The sequence below is a fragment of the Heliangelus exortis genome, chromosome 2 (genome assembly GCF_036169615.1).
Source record: "Heliangelus exortis chromosome 2, bHelExo1.hap1, whole genome shotgun sequence".
NCBI lineage: Eukaryota > Metazoa > Chordata > Aves > Apodiformes > Trochilidae > Heliangelus > Heliangelus exortis.
In genome coordinates this window covers 57088828-57110485 of record NC_092423.1, presented here as the reverse complement: position 1 = coordinate 57110485, position 21658 = coordinate 57088828, and the positions used below count along the sequence as shown (strand labels likewise).

The 21658-nt window shown below is 36.5% G+C and overlaps 1 protein-coding gene across 12 annotated transcripts in view; it reads left to right on the top strand.

Moving 5' to 3' along the window:
• BRD9 (bromodomain containing 9) overlaps positions 1-17612 on the top strand; it is a 31845-nt gene extending 14233 nt beyond the window's left edge. For 2 of the 12 annotated variants that reach the window (XM_071736244.1, XM_071736256.1), the window contains 12 exons: positions 86-258; positions 2300-2428; positions 3342-3474; positions 5665-5740; positions 7473-7568; positions 8225-8357; positions 10592-10703; positions 12423-12461; positions 12900-12971; positions 14316-14418; positions 15608-15775; positions 16467-17612. In XM_071736244.1, coding sequence (XP_071592345.1) covers positions 86-258; positions 2300-2428; positions 3342-3474; positions 5665-5740; positions 7473-7568; positions 8225-8357; positions 10592-10703; positions 12423-12461; positions 12900-12971; positions 14316-14418; positions 15608-15775; positions 16467-16567 — 1335 coding nt within the window. In that variant the 3' untranslated portion in view covers positions 16568-17612. The remainder of the gene's footprint in view (positions 1-85; positions 259-2299; positions 2429-3341; positions 3475-5664; positions 5741-7472; positions 7569-8224; positions 8358-10591; positions 10704-12422; positions 12462-12899; positions 12972-14315; positions 14419-15607; positions 15776-16466) is intronic. The other 10 variants (XM_071736247.1, XM_071736246.1, XM_071736245.1 and 7 more) reach the window with 10 other exon arrangements.
• The last annotated feature ends 4046 nt before the right edge of the window (positions 17613-21658 follow it).

Below are 21658 nucleotides of genomic sequence, written 5' to 3'. Positions count from 1 at the left end.
CCATTCCCATCCCATCCTACTATCATAGCATCTTGGCTATGAGGGAAAGGTTAAGTCCCTGCCGCTCTGTCCTTTCTGATTCTAGGAACGGCTGTTAGCTTTGAAGCGCAGCATGTCGTTTATGCAGGACATGGATTTTTCTCAGCAGGCAGCTCTTTTGGGTGATGAAGATACAGCAGTTGAGGAACCTGTCCCTGAAGTTGTTCCTGTACAAGCAGAGACCAAGAAATCCAAAAAGCAAAATAAGGAAGTTATTAGGTAAAGGTTTTAATGGGTGTGTTTGTTGGTTTGTTTCACCTTTGTAATACCAATCAGCAGCAAAGAACTGAGGGGACAAAGCTTCTCTTAGCATTTCTTCTTGTAGTCCCTCAGATTTTATTGCATTTCATTTACTTAATAATATACTTATTTATTTAATTTATAGAACTGGTTCAATAACTAGTGATTCCCAGCCTGGAAGCAAACAATTCAAAGAATGAGTGAATTCATTCTTTGAATGAGCGCATACTCTTTTGAACACTTAGAGGGTTTTTTTATTTTATTTATTTATTTATTTGTTTTTATCCATCTTTAACAATGAGTAGTTTCTTCTTATGATGGCTTGAAATGTTCCTTCATTTTCAACATAGCCACAAATACCATTTTTTGGTTTTTGCGTTTTTTTTATTTATTTTTAGAGCAAGGTCTCTCTGGGAGAGCAAAGTGGCCCCAGATCAGAAAATAATTTTATTTAACTTCAGTTTAATCTGTCAGGATGTAGATGTACAGGAGATTATTTCTCAAGCAGCTGGTAACATTCTACATTGTCCCAATATTAGGATTCTTTGTACAATACACATTGCTAGTTTAGTATCTGTCTTCCAATTAGTAGGCACCCGCATGTCACAGTCATGTTTTAATCAAATAAAAGGGGTTTATTTTTCTACTTTATGAGGAGATTCTAGTAGAAACTGTTACTTATTAGCAAATTATGTACTTCAGCTTTCTTAAATAGACATACCGAGATACTGAATTTAAATTGCAGAGTATTATATCAACTGGAATTTTTTATAAAAGTTAAACTGTAGCAGCATTACTAACCATGTCTTAAATAACCTGGTCATGTAGGTGTGTTCTGCAGGCTTCTTTCTTAAACCCCCTAAGGAAAAAAAAGCAAAACAAGACATCTGACTTGTTATTTCAAGTTCGTGCTCTCTCATTTTTGTAAAAATGATCTTTGAAGTTCTAATTAGTCAGATATTTTTTGTTACACTTCCAACATTTCTGTAATCCTGCTTAATGCCTGATGGAAGAAGTGGTATTTTAATGTACTTGTTTTATTGATTTAGGGGACCACATCATGTGTCTTCAAAAAAATTTTAAACCTAGTAATTTATTTGGCTGTAACTATTCTGATGTCAGCATATATGTATCTGTAGCTCTGTCATAGAGAATTATCAAAGTGTAATTTGTTCTTTGTTTAAGCGATTATATAGTAGCTTTTCGTAAACAATACTTGATTCAGGAGGAGGTGGTTTGGCTTTTGTTTTCTTGTTTTTTTAAGAGATGTGAATATTTGGTTTGCATGATGCCCAAAATACTAGGTTTTCTCTTCTGTTTAATTTTTAAAAATATTCCATTACAGGAGTAACTTCATACTTTGTCACTTTTTGTGCGCTCATCTTCAAATAAAGATAGCTAACAGAACAAGAAATTGAGACTGCCAAGCAGTATAGTACTATTCTGTCTATATTATCTACTTTAATATACCTTAATATACAGTTCAGGTAGTTACAAAAAACTGATCTTTAGTTTTTATTGTGATATCAGTTTCCTTGTAATAATTTGTGTTATAAATTTACTTTCCTGTTCTTTTCAATGCTTATGTAACTGCTTTTTCCTGATTACCTCTATCTTTTATACACTTGTATTTTAGCATCATCAGGAAAGATACTCTTTTTAATGTACAATAAGAGTTTTAGGGAGAGAACTGAACCTTAAAGCAGATATTTTTGCCTTCATATTTCACAGTTAAGCAGCTTAGATCTCTATACTATAGTTTAAAAAGTGACTTTATCACTTGGACATTCTAATATCTAAGTAGTTTTTGAAAATTTTTGTCCAGGATATTGTAACCTTCTGAAAATTCTGACAAAATTCTTGTCCATTAAGTATTCTGTAAAGTGTGATAAAAAGTGACAGTTATTGAGAAATTTCCTGCTATGTGTACCCTTTCTTAAATTTTCAATGAAACAAATCATTTAACACATTTGTCTCTCGTAATAGTATGATCCTGTGATCTTTTTATTGTCTTTAATAGCAAAACTTTCTTGTGTATCGGATCTGAATCTCTATACAGAGAGAAATTCTTAGCTAAGCAAATGGAAGAAGATACTCCAGGAGAGAGAAATGGATTTGGTGTGAGGAGATGCTCTACCCAGTACCTAAGGTGTTTGTCCTTGGGGTATAATATCCATTTAATGCCCTGAAATATTTTGATGTACAAAGTTTATTTTAAATATATAATATAATGAAGACTCCCATAGCCTACTGATATCTTCACATTTCCCCTTATAATACTACCTTTCTCTGATTTTAGCTTAGCTAAGATATGTCCCGTTCCATTTTTGGTATGTTTATTTCTTTTGGTTTTGTTGTCTTGGTGTTTTAATGAAAAGGGATATATTGAAAGATAAGTGTTAAACTCTATAATTTCCATGAGAAAGGATGATGTGATTGATAGTGATTAGGAATTCTAGTTGCCAACATTAGCAAAAGGAACTGAAGGACTCCCTGTTAGACTGAGAGCAGTGTCCAGCTTTTACAAGCAACAAAATGGCATAATCCTCACAAATGCAGCCAGTTGTGTTTTGGTTGGTTTGGGTTTGGTTTTTTGGTTTTTTTTTTTTGTTGTTTTTTTGGGGTTTTTTTGTTTTGTTTTGTTTTTTGTTTTGTTTTGTTTTTTCTTCTCAGATTAGAGAGTCTGCATTCCCTCATCATGTAATTTCTTTTCTGCATCTTTAAATTTATGAAAATAGCTTATTCGTGCATGTGGGAGGACACATACAGCATCCACCTTCTATTAATGCAGTTTTATTCCCAATCTCTGTTTCTTAATACTTCCTTTATTTTTATCAAGGTACAGAAACAATTACATTTTTGATGTTCAGTAGTTTGGTAGTTCTCAGCTTCTGATGCAAACCTTCAGTTTCATAATATGATTATAATTCCAATTAAATGCTGAAACAGACTGACACTGGGAGAGGAGTGGGACTGACTGTTCTGTTTATCAGAACCATAATTCAGACCTTTCTTTTGTTTTAGCTTTTAATTTCTACAGCTAATCCTCTTCTCTTTCTTAGTTGCATGTTTGAACCCGAGGGGAATGCATGCAGCCTGACAGATAGTACTGCTGAAGAACATGTCCTGGCACTAGTGGAACATGCAGCAGATGAAGCTCGGGATAGGATCAATCGGTATCTGCCCAACAGCAAGGTCTACTGCACAGCAATGTTTACAATTCCATTTTGTGTCTGACTATTGAATGTTTTATTTCATCTTAAGAAATAGGCTTTAGTGTTCTCTTTTCTGAGACAGAAACATCTAGGAGGTATGCTCTGTGTGGAACACCATTATGACTATTGTCTACATTTAGTTCCCACTGAAGCACATTATGATCTGAAGTTGTAATATGTGTTGAGCATCTTTAGAAATTCATTTATGGAAAACAATGAAATATTGTTCAGCCATGAATATTACTTCCTTAATTGCAACTCAGCACTGAATTTGATTAAAATGCCATTCTTATTCTTGCAAACTCAGCAAAAGCAAACTTTGACATAGATTGAAGAGTTATTAGGATTTCCCCTTCCAGCCTAAGTGATTCAGGAATTTTTAAGTGTTAAATTACTGTTTTGAATCCAGAGTCCAGAACCTCTTGTATTTTTGTACCTACCAGTAGTAGCTGTCAGCTATAGCACATTCTTGTAAGATAAAAAAAAAAAACAGATATTCTTCACTGACTAGGGGAAGATAGCAGTAATTTGTTCATGTTGGAATTATGGACAATGCTACTCAAAGGTTTGATCATCTTGAACGTGATTCTGAGAGTTGGATGTGTTTGGTTTTTTTGCTGTTTCAAGAGGTAGAAGGGAAACCTGTTAGTGCAACTTCCTCAGCACAATCTGTTTATGGGCTGTGTTTTTCTTAGCTATGTGATAATGGTAGATTCTTTCACTACTTCATTCTAGGGTTGAAGTGAACCTTACAGGCATTCACTGCAGGCCTATGCTGAGGAACATTTACTCTGTTTCTCTTGCATCATGTGGAGTCTCATTACCACCAGTGTACTTCCTCCTCATTTCTCATTCAATCACATATTGTGGTGACCACTGCAATCAAAAAAGAACCAGGATGTTGCTACATCCTGCACTTTTCAACTCCTTTTTTTAACAACTGTTGCAGAAGAAACATTTGATTTGAATCATTAGTGGTTGCAGTTGTGTCTTCAAAGTTAAATGTCTGTTCCTTGGATAATGGCCTTTTTTACAGAATAACCATAGGCTCAACTGGATTAGGAAGTAAGGCTTCAAAAAACTGTGAGACCAGGCTTGCTTTCTTCATTTTATTTGTTTGATTTGATAATTAGAATGAAGACTTGCTATGATTGAAGGCCTTTTGAAACCTCCCAAGTAAGGGTAGCTTTTAAAAAACCCTTTAAATCCATACCAATCTTCTGCTAATTGCTAGCTTTGCTCAAAAGACCTTTCATCTTGATCCAGTCAGTTTTACAGTGGTCAAAAAAGAATTGTTCAAGGTGTCCAGCTCTTAATTTTCTAGTCTTTTAGTCAGCTAGACAACTTACTGCAGATCCCACTGAATCTAGGTAACAGACACATTCTTAATAGTTCAGCTGTTAACAAAATAGAGTTTTTTAGTTCGATTTCCTTGGAAGTATTTACTAATATTTCTTTACACAGAGCATAATTTCATTTTCCATCTTTATTGAGAATTGGTTTTTTTCTGCATGATTTATGTGTAGTGAGGTTTTTATATCAGCTTAATTTTTTGCATCAGTTCTAGGTCTATCTTTACAGACCTTGGTGAGTTCTGTTGTCTTTCACATCTCTGGCTGTATTTTTAGGATTTTGTTTGTGTGCTCTGGTAGGTCTGTCACAGCTCTGCTTCCACTTGAAGAATTTGATAGTGTATTCATAAAAGTACTTCTAATTAGAGCAAGTTGTGAATGAGACATTAGAACAAGCAGTTCAGTCTAGATTTGAAAATAAGCAGTGAGGTAGACTGTAGATAGAAGCTACAGTTCTGCTTCTAAAAAAATGTGTGCTCAAGGCTTGACAGTTAAAAACCTGGCCTCAGTAATTATAATGGAATTGCTTTTGTCTTGGATCCAAACTTTAGATCTTATTTAGGCAGATGAATCAAGAATTGCATATATGACATATAAACATTTATTTCTGTATGTTCTGTTCTGAAGCATTTACTAGTCTAATTACTAAATAATTGTGACCCAAGATTCTTTTTTAATTAAAAAGAGAATACCAGAGTGCAGGATCTGAACACAGCTAAAAATGCTTTTTAGAGTTTTCTATTGAAGTAAGCAACTCTTTTTTTAAGTTTGGATGGTTTTGAATGATTCTTTCTGTATCTCTGTGGTTCTATTTACAGATTGGTTATCTGAAAAAAAATGGAGATGGAACTTTATTATTTAGTGTAGTAAATTCATCTGATCCAGAAGCAGAAGGTATATGCTGACATCTTTCAAGCAAACATTTCTAATGTTGAATATTCTAGCAGATTTTGAAGTCTTAGTATACATAGAGATCCTGTACTATAGATGAGATTATTTTTTTTTAAGTAAAAAAATAAATCTTTAGACCAGTTTCTCTAACAACTATATTTAGTATCTCCAGTATAAGTAAGATGTTTGCCTTTAAAATTTTCGCTGTTCAGATACTCTGTTTACCGTAAGAATGTAAAATATCTTTTTACATGTGCTTATACATTGCTACAAGTTCATATGCAAATACAGAGAATAATCATTTAACTTTTTTTTTTCACTTCCTAATGTCAATTAGCAGCTAAAATTCTATTTTAATTTAATTAGGTTTTCCTTAATTGTTTTTCTTTAGTTTCTTGATCTTTCCTGTGGGTCTTTGTTTATGCTACTACTATATATTATTAATGTCATCTTATGATTTCCACCTAGTTTAGTTTCAAGCTCAAATTGCAGAAGTTTTAAAAGTTTGTAATGAGTGAAATAGCATAGTCTTGATGCTGCTGTATGTCATGTTTATCACTTTGTTATCTCTGCACCTTTTGGGGTTGGAATTTATTCACAGATTATCTGTTGTTGCATTGATGAATGCATGAACCCTTTTGATTAGTTACATTTCTATTAATTTTTGATAGGGAGGGATATACAAGCCTGTAACTAGTACTATCTAAATTCCTTTCAGGCAGTAAATTGGCAGTAATTTGGTGGTAAATTTTTCTGCAATGAAATAGAGCATTTGGCTACCATATGCCTTCCCTATTTCTGAAAAACAAAACAGAACAAAACAAAAAAACAAAAAAAAGTGATATAATACCTCAAATCATGCCAAAAAAATTTGAAAATTTAGATTGTGATGGTAATGGGAGCAGATCGACCTGTGTGCTGCAGAGTACTGTGCTGCTTTGTGATTTTTCTGTACTCCAGAATCTTTTTTGATTGTTTGTATAGTTAACACTAGTTACATCAATATTACAGTTAATACTACTATCTGAATTTTTATCGTAGAGTTTGGTTTGGGTTTTTTTCTATCTTGGTATGGTTCTAGGGATAAACTTGCTTTCTGTTCTTCAGTAGCTGGGCATAGTTACCATTATATCCCATAACATCCAGATAATTTTAAAATAACTGGAAGTGTCCTAGATGTTTTGGGGATTTTTTTTTTTTTTGGGGGGGGGGGTTTAAAAGCATATTCCAAATTATTGAGCCACTTTCATTAAGCAGTTCTCTGAACTGCTAAGTTCTGAGAAAGGAATGTTGCTGTGGTCATAATAGCAATTATCTTAACAACGTTCCTTATGTGGTTTCTCAATTTTTATATATATATATATATATATATATATATATGCAGTCAACACAATAAATTGCTTTTATCACTTCATAGCACTTCATAGACACTTCATAGTATCAGGATCTTGAATGTCTATGAATCAGCTAGTAAAACTTCTTCAGCTGCTGAAGTAAGCTGCAGATCTTATGAATAAGAGGTGGAAACATATCCAGCATGTATTTAATCTTTTAATTGAGAGCATGAAATACACTACATATTTCTTAATAAAAATATACAGATTAAAAGACATTTAGTCTTTATGGTAACTGCAACTTTTTAAAAATAGCAAAATCTAAATATTCTCTATAAATACATTTTGAACATGAAATACTTCTTCAAAAATAATTATCTTATTTTAAATCAAACTATTAGAGGAAGAGACTCTCCCAGTGGATCTGAGTTCACTGTCAAGCAAACTATTACCTGGCTTCACTACACTGGGCTTTAAAGATGAGCGGAAAAATAAAGGTAAATGCCAAAAAATGTGTTGTAGCTTTGGATTACATGTTTGAGCAATTTCTTCATATAAAATAATTTCAGATTTTATGTAATTCCAAATGAAAAGTTCTCCTGGTTATTTGTATAAAATATAGTTATTCCATATACAGCAAATGCAGTTTTAATTAAATTAACTTACTAAACATAACTTAATTAGAATGTTTTGCTTTAGTCTTTTAGGTACAGTAGAGTCTTTCCATTAATGGTACTTTGTTTTCTCTGAAGGAAATAATTTTCCTGAGCAATTGCACTTAGAGTTGAGAAAGAAAACCCTTGAGTCATTTGCATTTTTGTATTGTATGACAAGGACTTAATAAGCTGTGGAAATTTTTTTTTTAGTATTATTAACATCTTTAGTAATTTCTGATTTTTTCTGTTCTCCAGAAAGTGGCAGAATCCAGTGAAATAAACTAATGCAAAAAGTAAAAATATAAAGGGGGGTGGGAGGGGCTGGTTGTTGGGGTTTTTGGTGGTAGTGGGTAGTTAACTTAGTTTTCTATTTTCTAGTAGCCCAAGTGTATTTCTTTATATGTTTGAAGTAACCAACTTTTTTTTCCTGCCCCCTTCCCCACCAGCAATCTTTTACACTTGTGTTCATCATTTGTCTCTTTCTTCTACCTGTCTAGTAACCTTTCTTACAAGTGCTAGTACAGCACCTTCCATGCAAAACAACTCTGTATTTCATGATTTGAAATCAGATGAAATGGAACTCCTGTACTCAGCATATGGTGATGAAACTGGGATACAGTGTGCCATAAGGTAAGCATTTACTTATTAGGAAGCTTAATTTCTCACAGTAGACCAGGTTGCTCAACCCACCATCCAGCCTGGCCTTGAACACATCCAGGGAGGGGGCATCCATGACTTTCCTGAGACACCGGTACCATTGTTTCACCACCCTCACACAAAAAAAATTCTTCCAAATGTCTAATCATAATCTACCTCTTCAAGTTTAAAGCCATTATTCCTTGTATCACTACATGCCCTTTTAAAATATCCCTCCCCAGATTTCTTGTGGGACTCCTTCAGGTACTGGAAGGCCACCACAGTTTCTCCCTGGAGCCTTATTTTCTGCTGGCTGAACAACCCCAATTCTCTCAGCTTGTCTTCATAGGAGAGGTGCTCCAGCCCTCTGATCATTGTCACGACCTTCCTCTGGACCTGCTTCAACAGCTTCATGTCCTTCTTGTGTTCTGAGCTCCTGAACATGATGTAGGTAGTACTCCAGGTGGGGTCTCACAAGAGCAAAGCAGAGAGGGAGAATCACCTCTCTCCACCATCTGTCTGTGCTCGTTTTGAAGCAGCCCAGAATATGGCTGGATTTTTTGGCTGCAAGTGCACATTGTCATCCCATGTTGAGCTTCTCATCAACCAGCACCTTCAAGTCCTTTTCCTCAATGCTATTCTTAAGCCATTCTCTACCCAACCTGTACTTGTGCTTCAATTTGGAAATCGGGGTTATGTTTCGCCTTTTACAGTCAGTGGGATCTCACCAGACTGCTATGATTTCTCCAAGTGGTATGGATAGTGGCTTTGCAACTTCATCCACCAGTTCCCTGAGGAGCCATGGATGGATCTTGTCAAATCCCATGGTCTTGTGCCCCTTCAGGTTCTTTACATGACCTCAAACCTGCTCTTGTCCTCCTGTGGGCAGATCTTCCTTCTCACAGTCCCTGACTTCACTTTCTTCAGTTTGGGGGGTGTGGCCGCTTTTAATGCTGTCTGGGCTTTTGGTTTCCTAATCTGATCCCTGGCTGTGTGGACAACTTCTTTGTATTCTTCCCAGGCTGCCAGTCCTTCCCAGGCTTCCATCCTCTGTAGTCTTGTTTTTGGTTTGGTTTTTTTTCCCCCCCACATGTAAGTGTGTCCTTGTTCATCCATGCAGGCCTCCTGGCATTCTTGTGTGCCTGCCTCTTTGTTGGGACACATTGCTGCTGGTCTTGAAGGAGGTGATTTTGAATACTGACCAGCTTTCTTGGGTCCTTCTCCCCTCCAGGACTTTATCTCATGGTACCCCACCAAGCAGATCCCTGTAAAGACCAAAGTCTGCTCTTCTGAAGTCCAGGGTGCTGAGCTTGCAGCATACCCTCCTTGTATTCCTAGGTATCCTGAATTCCAGCATTTCATGTTCACTCAGTCAAGGCTGCCCTTAAGCTTCATGTTACAGTCCAGCATCCTGTCCTTGTTGGTGAGACCAAGGTCCAGCATAGCACCTTTTCTTGTTGGTTCCTCAATCACTTTGAGAAGGAAGTTATCATCAATGCATCCTAGAACCTCCTGTACTGCTTGTGCTCTGCTGTTTTGTCCCTCCAAGAGATACTCTGGTCCCCTGTCCTTGTCCTCCCTTTAATCCTGACCCAGAATCTCTTGGTCAGCTCCTCATCCATCCCCAGGCAGAACTCTATGGACTTCAGCTGGTCATTGATGTATAAGGTGACACTTGTTCATCTTCTCCCCTACCTGTCCTTTCTGAAGATCTTGTACCTGTCCATTCCTTCAATCCAGTCATAGAGCCATCCCAGCACATCTGATCAATGCCAGTGACATTGTTTCTCTGCAGGTATACACACTTCTGTAACTCTCTGAGTTTGTTCCCTGTGCTAAATATATTTGCATTGAGGCATTTAAGTTTGAAACAGTTCAAGGTATCTGAAAAGGAGAACAAGCTAACTTTTCATTACATCGTCAGTCTTGGAGGGAGATCATTAATCAGAAGCTTTCTAGGGGTTTTTTTTTGCTTGTTTTGTTTTAGCCCATTATCAAAGATAGTTCAAATGAAAATTTGCTGGTAGTTGTGAAAAACAAGTTTGCATATACATTTATTTTTATTTAAAACAAACAAACAAACAAAACAAAACCCCAAACCTATCCTGAAGTCTTTAATTGCTGTTCTGAGGAAGCACGGAAGAGACCACAGAACACAGAAAAAGCATGTGTAATATGGCATAGTTGGAAACATTTTTCTGAAATTCTTATATCTCCATTCCTACTAGCTTACAAGAATTTGTGAAGGATGCTGGAAATTACAGCAAGAAAATAGTAGATGATCTTCTGGACCAGATCACTAGTGGAGATCATTCCAAGACTATTTATCAGCTAAAGCAGGTGTGTCCTTGATTCACAGAAGTGTCACAAGTTCATCAAATCAAGAATAGACCTGTTTCTGTTTTTTAGTATAACAGGAGGTGCTTTGTTTTCCTCTGTAAGTTTCAGCATTGCAGGCTTAGCTGTTCATGTAACCATGACAAATTCAAAATGAGACAAATTCATTTGTCAGTGAGACAAATTCAAAACTGAATTAATGAGCAGAGAAGTAATTTTTTTATTTTCTCCAGATAGATCAGTTTTCTAATGTGACGTACTGTATGACTGCAGAAAGGAAGAGGTAGGGAGGCACAACAAAGCTGGGGGAAGAAGGGACCAAACAACTGAAGGATGAGCAGGCAGCCCTGATGCAATATCATTACTTATGTATCTGCTTCTGAGTTATATTGAAATACTTCTGTTACAGTTTTATTGGTTGGTTGGTTGGTTGGGTTTTTGTTTGTATGGTTTTGGCTGGCTGGTTGTTTTGTGTTTGGTTTGTTTTTTCATAATTTAAATGAAAGGTGTATTCCTTGTAGAAAGATTCATTATTTGGAATTTTTAAATAATATGTTGGAAAACAGATTAATATTGCTGTCCAGCTGTCATCCAGTGGTGGTTAAATTTTAAATTCATATACTGTGTCAGAAGGAAAAACTTCTAACTTTGTAAACACTTACCTAGGAGATTCATACTAAGACTGGAGAAGAGGTTTTTGTCAGTAGTGTTTATAATTGCAATGGGAATGTTTGCATTCTCAAGTCAAAATTTACTACCAGAAACTGCAAAATCTTTTTTCCATGTTATCTTCACTCTGAAAGCCATTCTTAATTTGGAATAATCATCTGCTATTTAAATAATTATATTCTGAATGGTTTAAGAATAAAAATAAGGGAGGTGGGGAAGAGGATGGGAAGTATTTGGACTGTCTGACAGGGGGAAGTATGGCTATGCCAAATCTCTGCAAACTTAGAAGTAGATTAGTTGGGTGATGTTTGGGGAAAAGGAGACAGTAGAATGAAAAATACAGAGGATCCTTCAGAATCTTCTGGGTATTTTTCCAGTTCCTACTGGAAAAAGAGTGCATGTGAAAAAAAGGAAGAAATCTAAAAAGCTAGTTCAAAAACTTCGGATATTCAAAGATCTTGGGTTTTAACTATTTTTCTACATCTAGAAATGTATGTATATGACACGTTGAACTTAGCTTTAAAATAGAGTGTGTCTTCCCCCTTTTGCCACCTTGTTCTATAAATACTGTTCCAAATGAGAATTTCTGAATACCTTCTGAATACTTTCAAATGGTTAGTGGCCATTTGAATTTAGAAATGCTATTGAGTTGTGATGTGGATGTCTACAGATTTTGTGCAATGAAATGTGTTTCAATGATGATGTGCTGCAGTGTTTTGTGTGTGAGTAATTGCTACATTCAAGAAAGAGTGAATATATCTGAAAGTGCAACCTTAAATTGCTTGGAATCGGAGGTTACTGAAGTAATGAGTAAGAAGTTGCACTTTAATATAAAGTTTGTGGACAGAGTAAATAGTGTAAGAGGACTCAAGGATCATTTAAAATGCATAACACTAAAAATTCAGATCAGTAACTTACATTGTAATTGCATTACAGATACGTGAAAAAGATGTCTGTAGCCTCATTTTGTATGTGAATTTTGAATATACTTTAGATTGTACGATTGTACCTCTTACAATGAATAAAAGTAATTTTGATACTCTTTCTTTCCAGAGGCGAAACATCCCAGTAAAACCACTGGATGAAGTTAAAGTAAGTTATGCTGATATACAGAGTGGTGGGCTTTTTGTGCAAAAGTGTCTTGGAACTTAAAATAGGGAAAGTTATGTACTTTGGGCTTTCAGTTACCTAATTTTATGTAATATGCATCTGTTCTATAATAATACAGAAAAGCTTGATAAGTGGAGTATATGATAAAGAAGAGCCTATTTGGTTAGTCATAAAGAGGTGGTCCTAAGAGGCTGTCCTGGTTAGTTTTACACTGTTTTCATGACTGTTCACCAATAATAAAAGAGCTAGTCTTAATTTTTCATGAAGGATCTGTGCAAACATCATGAAACATAAAGTGTTCTGTGGTGTCCTAATATCTTGTCATAACCTCAGTAAATTATACAAACTAAGATTATTCCTAGGAAACGTAACTGTAAGCTGTGAAGTGCCAAGATCTAAAGCATTATTTGATTCTTTTAGGTTGTGCCAGTTCTCATAAAAGAAGAACACAAATTGCATAATACCTGTCCGGATTCTTCCAAACAGATTATGGTAAAAGACTTTGTGTGTAAGAAAAAATAAAAAGAGTATTGAGACATTAAATTTGTTTCAGTGGAAGGACATGCATACTCTGAGGTACAAAATTAAAATTACAATATGTAGAACAAGCTTTCAATACTTACAATGAAGTCTTTAACACTGATTCTGTTTTGGGTGTTGACTTTGTCCTGTTGTTCTGTATTCCTTCCTGAAATTCAGTATGCTTAACTAAATCTCAGAGAATAAAAGATCTCTTAGGAGTCCGAAAGAAACTTGATAAATACTGCTGATGAATATTTTAGGTTCAACCTGTTGTCAAAGCAGAAAAAAAAAAAGTAGTATTTATCAGTTTTATCACACCCATTGATAATATCTGTTAGAAAGTAGGGGAAAGTAATACATATCATGTGATTTCACAGCTAATATTCAGAATTTTTAGTGATATATGTTTTATCTTGCAAATTGTTTGTGATAGCATAAGATAATGCACTTCACATAAAAATTACATGACTGACATTACAGCAACTAGTAAATGTAATAGTTTTATAAATATCCTTTATGTTTTGTAGAAAAGTTTGTATTCTGTAGAAGGTGATTGGTTAATTCATGAAAATGACATGTTTCTTTTTCATATTTCTAAAAGATAATTGGTTGTATGTGTATCTGCCTGTATTATTCCTCCTGCTGAAATAGGCAACCTCAGAGAATTCTGTTAGAATGTGTTTTAAAGCTTAATGAGTGCTACTTTGACCTCTTCCTTTTTTTCCTATTACATAGCTGTATTGTAACAGGTGTGGAAAAAAATGAAATTGTTGTAGTGAAGGGCATATTTCATTATCCACATGTATAGAAAAAAATACTTGAGAGTCCAGCTGCAGCTGATGCTGTGTATAGGGAGGCCTGGCTTTCTGTTTATTAGTTACATGGTAAAAAATTCAATAAATCCTCTGTTGCTCTTGGGAGGTGAGGAAAAAGGGGACCTGGGAGTGGTTCCTTATGGGGGATACTGATAATGCCTCTTCCCCTGCCATGGTTCTGCCATGGACATGTAACTAAGTTCTGGAGGATTCAGTAATGTTGGTCTCAGAACTCCTGGATAATGAGATGAAAGATAAAGAGATAAGGAGATGAATGGCAGGATCCCTTGCCATTCATATGAGTGGTCTGTCCCAGAGCCATGTTTTGAGCTGCCTGTGAGCTGCAGGTTAGCCAACATAGTTATGGATTCTCCAGTCTTTAATGTTGTGGTGCACACTTTTGGGAATATGGATTCATGTATTTACTGTAAAAAAATTATTGTGACAGCTACTGTATAGTGATAACTACTGGTAGTCTTTGTGTCTTGTATTTTAATAGATTGGAGAATCCGCTGGAGAAGGTAGCACTTCTGACCTGGACTTTCTCTCAATGAAATCATATTCAGATGTATCTCTTGATATATCCATGTTAAATTCACTGGGTAAGTAATTAAATATATAAGCCACCATTTACTGTTTATTTGTACCATTTAGACAAAAAGCTGGATTTGCCAAGAATAAACAAGTTTTTAAAAAGTAATAAATCTGCATTTGTTGTAGGCAAAAGTCAAGGGCTGGTAGAAGATAAATTAAACCTTCGTCTGTTTTTCCTTTTAGACATCCATGCGCTAGCCAAGCTAACTTTCCTGTACCAGTGAAGAAACCAATGTATTTGTACCTCACAATTTTGATAGTTTTGCTTGGGTTTTATGTGTTCATAGTAACATAGATTTTAAGAATCAGCATGACGCTTTGGCTCAGAAATGTCATTGCTTCATATTCTGTCTTTTGAAATAACTTGGAAGAAAGGTAAGTAGGTGAAGCTAAATCATATCACCATTTGGGATGTCACAAAAAATCAGAAGAAACTTCAGGTGTTGCAAAGACTAGCTTCAATAAGACAGCTATATGGAAGTATTAGGATGTTGTTTGAAATACACATCTTTGATAAGTATACGTCTTTAAATACTACAAGAAGTAATATTCCTATTTTTGCAGGCTGTTCAGCTGGTCAGATGTATCAAAAATATTATCACCAAAAAGAAAAAAAGTACTGCCTTGCGGTTTAGAATACTTTTGATTCAGAATGTGAAAGATGCCAGACAGTCCTTTATAAAACATAACCTAGGTAATTGAACACCTAAAGAAAAAAAACATCTCCATGGATTTCTCCTATAGATGCAATATTCTTTAAAAATCTTCAGGTGAAACAACAGTGTATGTCGGCACATTACATGTTCCATTTTAACTGTATTTTAAGTTAGATATTTAATCTTTTTGCTGACTTCCTCTCTTTTTCTGCAAACTAAATGCATTATTTCATGTCTGGACTTTAACATATGAAGAAGATAAATTAAGCTCTTAAAACTATATAAATACTGGGAGTCAGTTCAGTTTCAGCCTATTCCTATGGTGTTCTCCTTCGTCCTCCAAATCTGTTTCAATGTGTAGGTCTTGAAATTGAAAACACATCTGCAACTGTTGCCTTTTAAAGTGCAAAAGAAAAGGCAAGGTTGAGGTCTTCTGTGTAATAGACAACACTTGTGTTAATTTTTTTATAGTGGCTTGGTAATTTGTGAGTCAATCTGTATATGCTAATTATGGGTTGTGGTTGGTAATTGGTGGCCCTAGGGAAAGTAAAGAAGGAGCTGGATCACGATGATAACCATTTACACCTGGATGAAACAACTAAGCTACTGCAAGACCTTCATGAAGCTCAGGCTGATAGAGTGGGATCCCGACCATCATCCAATTTGAGTTCCCTCTCCAATACCTCTGAAAGAGATCAACATCATCTTGGTAAAGTTACCTCTGTCACTGAAGTTGCAGTACTTCAGCTCTGAAACTGGTTAAAGCTTATATTTTAACTTAAATAAATCTTTACATGAAAGTACTCTGGTAGACCAGTGTACTGACTACAAGATCATGTTTCAATTTTTAGATATGCATGGCAAAGTTAACTAAGAAGATGTACTTTTGACTGCTGGAATTACCGACATTAATTTTAGTTATTTTTTTGTTAGACAGACTTGAAGCAACTGTGAAGTAAATTGATACTGACTTGCAAATCCCTATATGCCCTTGCATTTTATGCCCTTAGAAATATTCAGGAGTATATAATGTTTATTTCAGCACAATTGTATGCAGCAAGTAACAGGTAGAATTTTAAAATAATCCCTTGTCAACTGTAAAATTCAGTGATAAGACAGGATGATAATTTACTGTACTGCTTAAAAATTTGGTGTCATGTCTAAGAGAGTAGGAGATGCTGGTTGGATGATACTCAGTTACATTTTATATGATTTTTAAATTTGGAGGGATAAAATTACTTGCTTTTTCTAAAAGGGTCTAATTTACTGGAAGAATCTTTTTTGTTTTCTCATTAAATATCATGTAAATGTCTGAATTGCTATAGAAGTCTAATACATTGATCTATCTCCATTGTTTTTCTGTGCATTTAAAGGTTTTGATTTTTTTTCGTATCCTACAGGAAGCCCTACTCATCTGAGTGTTGGAGAACAGCAAGATATAGTTCATGATCCCTATGAATTTCTTCAGTCTCCAGAAACTTCTAACGCCCCTACTAACTAATCTGACATGTACTATATATATTTTGTATTTTAATTGTATTATGTTTTTCTAAAGTTTTTGTCCATGGCAGAAACTTCAATTGTCCTCTTTTCTGTGAGGATTCCTAAATATCCTATTTGCTGGATTATACAAAAGAAAAATACCTGTTTACTACATAATTTTGTTAGCAATGTATGAAAACCTTCTTTTAATTTGTTTATTGAGGGAGATTGCTCTCTTACTGGTATGTAAATATTGACTGAAATCTAACAAATTATGTGTTAAAATTGTATTTTAGAGAAACTAAAAATTATAGTTTTCCCAGTATCATGGCAGCATTCAAAATACTTCTAGTAAAACTGTATGCCACTTCTGTTCAGGTCTTAACTTCAGCATCTTTCAGGAGGAGCATTATATTTCAACAGTGAAAGAACTGCATGAATTGTAGTCATTATTCTACAATAATCTGTAGAAGTTGTTTCTGTTTCCCCATGCTTTAAAATATTTTTTAATCACTCCAGAGAATACTTGAGAGTAACAATATTTGGTAGTTGCATTTACATGGTCATTATGAGAAGTCTGTCTTTGATCTAAACAGTAAAAAAGATGGGTTTGTGATCCCTTGTGTCTTGAAGCACAAAGAAAAAAAATTAGTATGTATATTTATTTAGATGGAAGAAAATACTGGATAAGGTGTGCTTTTCAGTCATTTTAAAGTAAAACTTTTATAATTCAGTACTGATGTAACCGGGAGATTTTGTACCATTGGTATGTGAAAGCCGGACAGATGAATTTACAGTATTTTGTAAATGTTAAAAATACTAAATACACTTTTGATGCTTGCAAATACCTCGTTCTTACCAGGAGAAAATTTGCGTCTTTATTGAGTCTGAAAGACTAGGAGGTTTTGATCTGAATTTTTGTGCTGCTTCAAAAGATTTCACCGTGCCACATCTAGCTGTAAAGAAATGTAAGTAAATTTCTAGAAAGAGGAACAAAGTCTGCCAGATAACCAATATTAAAGTCTTAATAAAGTCCAAATAGAATGATGTGTTTGCTCAAATTAGGTATTTGTGGTCTGGATTTTTTCTTCTCCCTTCCCCTCTGAAGTGCCTCTTCCCAGCCCTTCCTATGTGTCATAGAATGGTAGGGGTTGGAAGGAACCTCTGGAAGTCACAGAGCACAACTCCCCTGATCAATAAAGCAGGATCACCTAAAGCAGGTGGCACAGAGTTGGGTCCAGGTGGGTTCCTAATGGCTCCAGATGAGACTCCACGATCTCTCTGGACAGCCTTTTCCAGTAAAGAAGTTTTTCCTCGTGTTTAGATGGAATTTCTGTGTTCCGGTTTGTGCCTGTTGCTCTTTGTCCTGTCACTGAGCATCACGGGGAAGAATCTGGCCCCATCCCTCTGGCACTTGCCCTTTAGATACAAGCATCAGTGAGATCCCCTCTGTCTTCTTCATGCTTAACAGGCCCAGGTCTCAGCCTTTCCTCATAAGAGAGATGCTCTAGTCCCCTGATCATCTTTGTAGCCTTTTGCTAGACTCTTACCAGTAGTTCCTTGTCTTTCTTGAACTGAGGAGTCCAGAATTGGACACAGTGCTCTGATGTGGCCTCACCTGGGGAAGAGTGGAGAGTGAGGATAGCCTCCCCTTGACCTTAACGCACCCAGGGATACCATTGGCCTTCTTGGTGACAAGGACACATTGTTGGTTAACTTGTCCACCAGGACTCCCATGCCCTTCTCCTTAGGGCTGCTTTCCAGCAGATCAACCCCTAAACTGTACAGGTGTCTGGGGTTATTCCTCCCTATCCGCAGTAACCTGCACTTGCCCTTGTAATTCGTTAAGTTTCTCTCCCAACCCAACCTCTTCGGGTCTTGCTGAGTGGCAGCACAGCCTTCTGGTTTCTCAGCTACTCCTCCTGGTTTGGAAACAGCAAACTTGCTGAGGGTACAGTGTCCATTCATCGAGGTCACTGACGAATATGTTTAACAGGAGAGGAACCAGTACTGACAACGGGGGGACATCACTAGCTACAGGTTTCCAACTTGGCTCTGTGCTCCAGATCATAACTCTCTGAGCTCTGTCATCCAGCACATTCTCAATCTACCCCACTGCCCATTCCTCTAAACAACATTGCTTAAGCTTCCAGTCTATGGGATTTTATGGGGGACAGTCAAAAGCCTTGCTAAAGTCAAGGTAGACAACATCCATTGCTCTTCCCTCATCTACCCACAGAAGGCTATCAGATTGTTCAAGCATGATTACCCTTGGGTGAATCCATGCTGACTCTTCCTAGTAACCCTATTCCTCTACATGCCTGGAGATGATGCCCAGAATGAGTTGTTCCATTTTACAAGAGATGGTGCTAACGCTGAGTGGCCTGTAGGTGTCCTGGGTACTCCTTGCCTTTTTTAAAGATCAGAGTGACACTGGCTCTCTTCAGTTCTCAGGCACCTCTCCTGTTCTCCATGACCTCTTAAAGGTTAATGTCAGTGGCCTAGCAGTGACACCTGCCAGCTCCCTCACTATTTATGGGTGCATTCCATCAGGAACCATGGGTTTGTGGGTGCCCAGTTTGCCTAAGTGATCTCTCACCCAGTCTTCCTCAACCAAGGCCAAGTCTTCCTTTCTCTCCTTACTTCTACCCCCAGGGTCTGGGTCTCCTGAAGGGTGGAGATTTCTCCTTGAAAATATAATAAAACAGGTTTAATTAGTCAAAGTACAGTAACACATGGTTCTCAAATACAAGCAACGAGAGACCCCCATACTGTGACTGAAGTTTAAAACTCTACTTGACTATTATGTCTTACTACCTGCACTCATATTTTTCTGTTACCCTTTTTGGATCAGATGTCTATTAAGTGGTAACTGGTGTAGGAGGAATACAATTGCTTTCTTTTTTTTCAGATTACTTCAATTTCTTCTGACTGCTCTTGTATGTAATGCATTTTTTCTGAACTTTGAGGATGCTCCAAGGATGAGCTGTGGCTGTGGAAAGGGACAATATGCTAGATAAATGAAAAAGTTCTATGCTTAAGAGTTGATCTTGGTTGAGTTACGGTCAAAGTACAGTAACACATGGTTCTCAAATACAGGAAATGAAAAATACAGGAAATGAGAGGACCTTCTTGTCCTCATGAGGGTTTTCAATTTACCAGATATCTGCTAGAAATACAATTCAGTGGAGAGAAAATTGTTTAGGAGGTTCCTAGAGTGTGGAAGATAACTTTCTTACACAGTTGGTAACTATGGAAGGCATCACACGGGACCCATAATCAAAGAAGAAATGCTTGGCAACCTGCTGTACTACTTAGAAACACACAGGTCTAAGGGGCTGGATTGGATCCACCCAAGGGTACTTAGGAAGCTGACGGAAATGCTTACTAAGCCATTTTCCATAATTTATGATCAGTCCTGGCTAACTGGGGAGGTCCCAGTTAACTGGAGATCAGCAAATGTCAACCCATCCACAAGAAGGGCCAGTAGGAGGATCAGAAGACCCACAGGCCTGTCAGCCTGAACAGTGTTGGGGAACTTTATGTTGCAGATCATCTTGACTGACATCACATGGCACGTACAGGACAACCACTCAGCATGCCCAAAGAAGGGCAGTGAAAGCTGGTGAAGGGTTTACAGCACAAGTCTTATGAGGATTAGCTAAGGAAACTGGGGTTGTTTAATCTGAAGGAAAGGAGAATAAGATTAGACATTATTGCACTTTATAATCACCTGAATGGCAGTTTTAGCAAAGTGGGTGTTGGTCTCTTCTCCCAAGTAACAAGTGATGGGACAAGAGGAAATGGCCTCAAGTTGTCCCCAGTGTGATTTATATTGGATATTAGGAAAAAATTTTATCCCCATTCTTCACAGACATGGTATTTCCCTGCCACCTCATCTTACCTTCCTTCCTCATGTTTTCATGACTATTTTGCTACAGTAATCTGAGAAACTTTTTTTCTACAAGTTGCAATGCAACCACCATGTTTTGTAAAGCTCCTGTACTGGTTTGTTTCATAGTTGTTCTTGTGCTGAGAACAAAAGGGCGAGGTTGGTTGCCACACTATGCTTTTGCTTTGTTACCATGACAGTAATTACCAATATTTTGAAGAGCATGACTGCTCACTGACACAACAAAAGGAAAACAGGAAGGTGTGTTTTCTTCAACAATCCAGGCAGTCCCATTGTGTGCCCAAATACAATTATTTCCTATGACATTTAGACAAAGTTATTCTTCATCAGTAGCACAACAGCAGCCAAGATGGTTAAAAAAAAAAAAAATCTAATTTAGAAGAGAACGAAGCAGAGATACAGCAGGTTTTGGATCTGATCTCTTCAAATATCTGTTAAATATCTGTTAAAAGAGGCAAAAATTTAGGGAAAAAAAATTAAAGAAGGGTCTCAGTATTTCTTATCTTTAAATCCTTCTGTCATCTAGAACCTAAAAATACTTTGCCAAATTGGTAATGTCTTCATTTAGCCTGCATTCAGGGCTAAACTTCAGCAGTCTGCTCTCTCACCCAGTGGCCTCAGCCTAACCAAGAAGGGAAATCAGGAAAAAGAGAGAAGCCCCAAGGTGGAAATGAAAACAGATTTTGTGAAATAACAAAACTAATTCCAACACCAGCATTAAGCATATAAGCTGATATACTGTACAAATACATACATGCAAACACTATATACTATATACTACATACTTTTATATATATACTATAAGCTTAGTCCTCAGAAGAAGCAGCTTAAGTTTGGTACCAGTATGAGGATCTAAAGAGAGGGTCTTTTGGACCCTGAGGAACAATAATTCTTGAATATGTAATTTGCAGAGGTGAGGGCTGGACTGGTCTGGGTTGATGTGGTGCTCCTTCTGGTAGTGGGGGAAGGGTCCCCAGGCATGGCTCCTGTAAGAAACTGCTGAAAGCTCCCCTGGCTCCAAAATGTCCAGCATCACCTCTGGATAATGTTGAGGCCACCAGTGACAATGGATGTGCCTCTGCAATGAACATATTCAAGAAAGGGAAATCAGCAGTGATAGGACTTCAGGGGCAGAGGAGAGAAAGGGAGCAGAGAGCAATACTAGAGAAGAGAACAATGTACAGAGGTAGTAACATA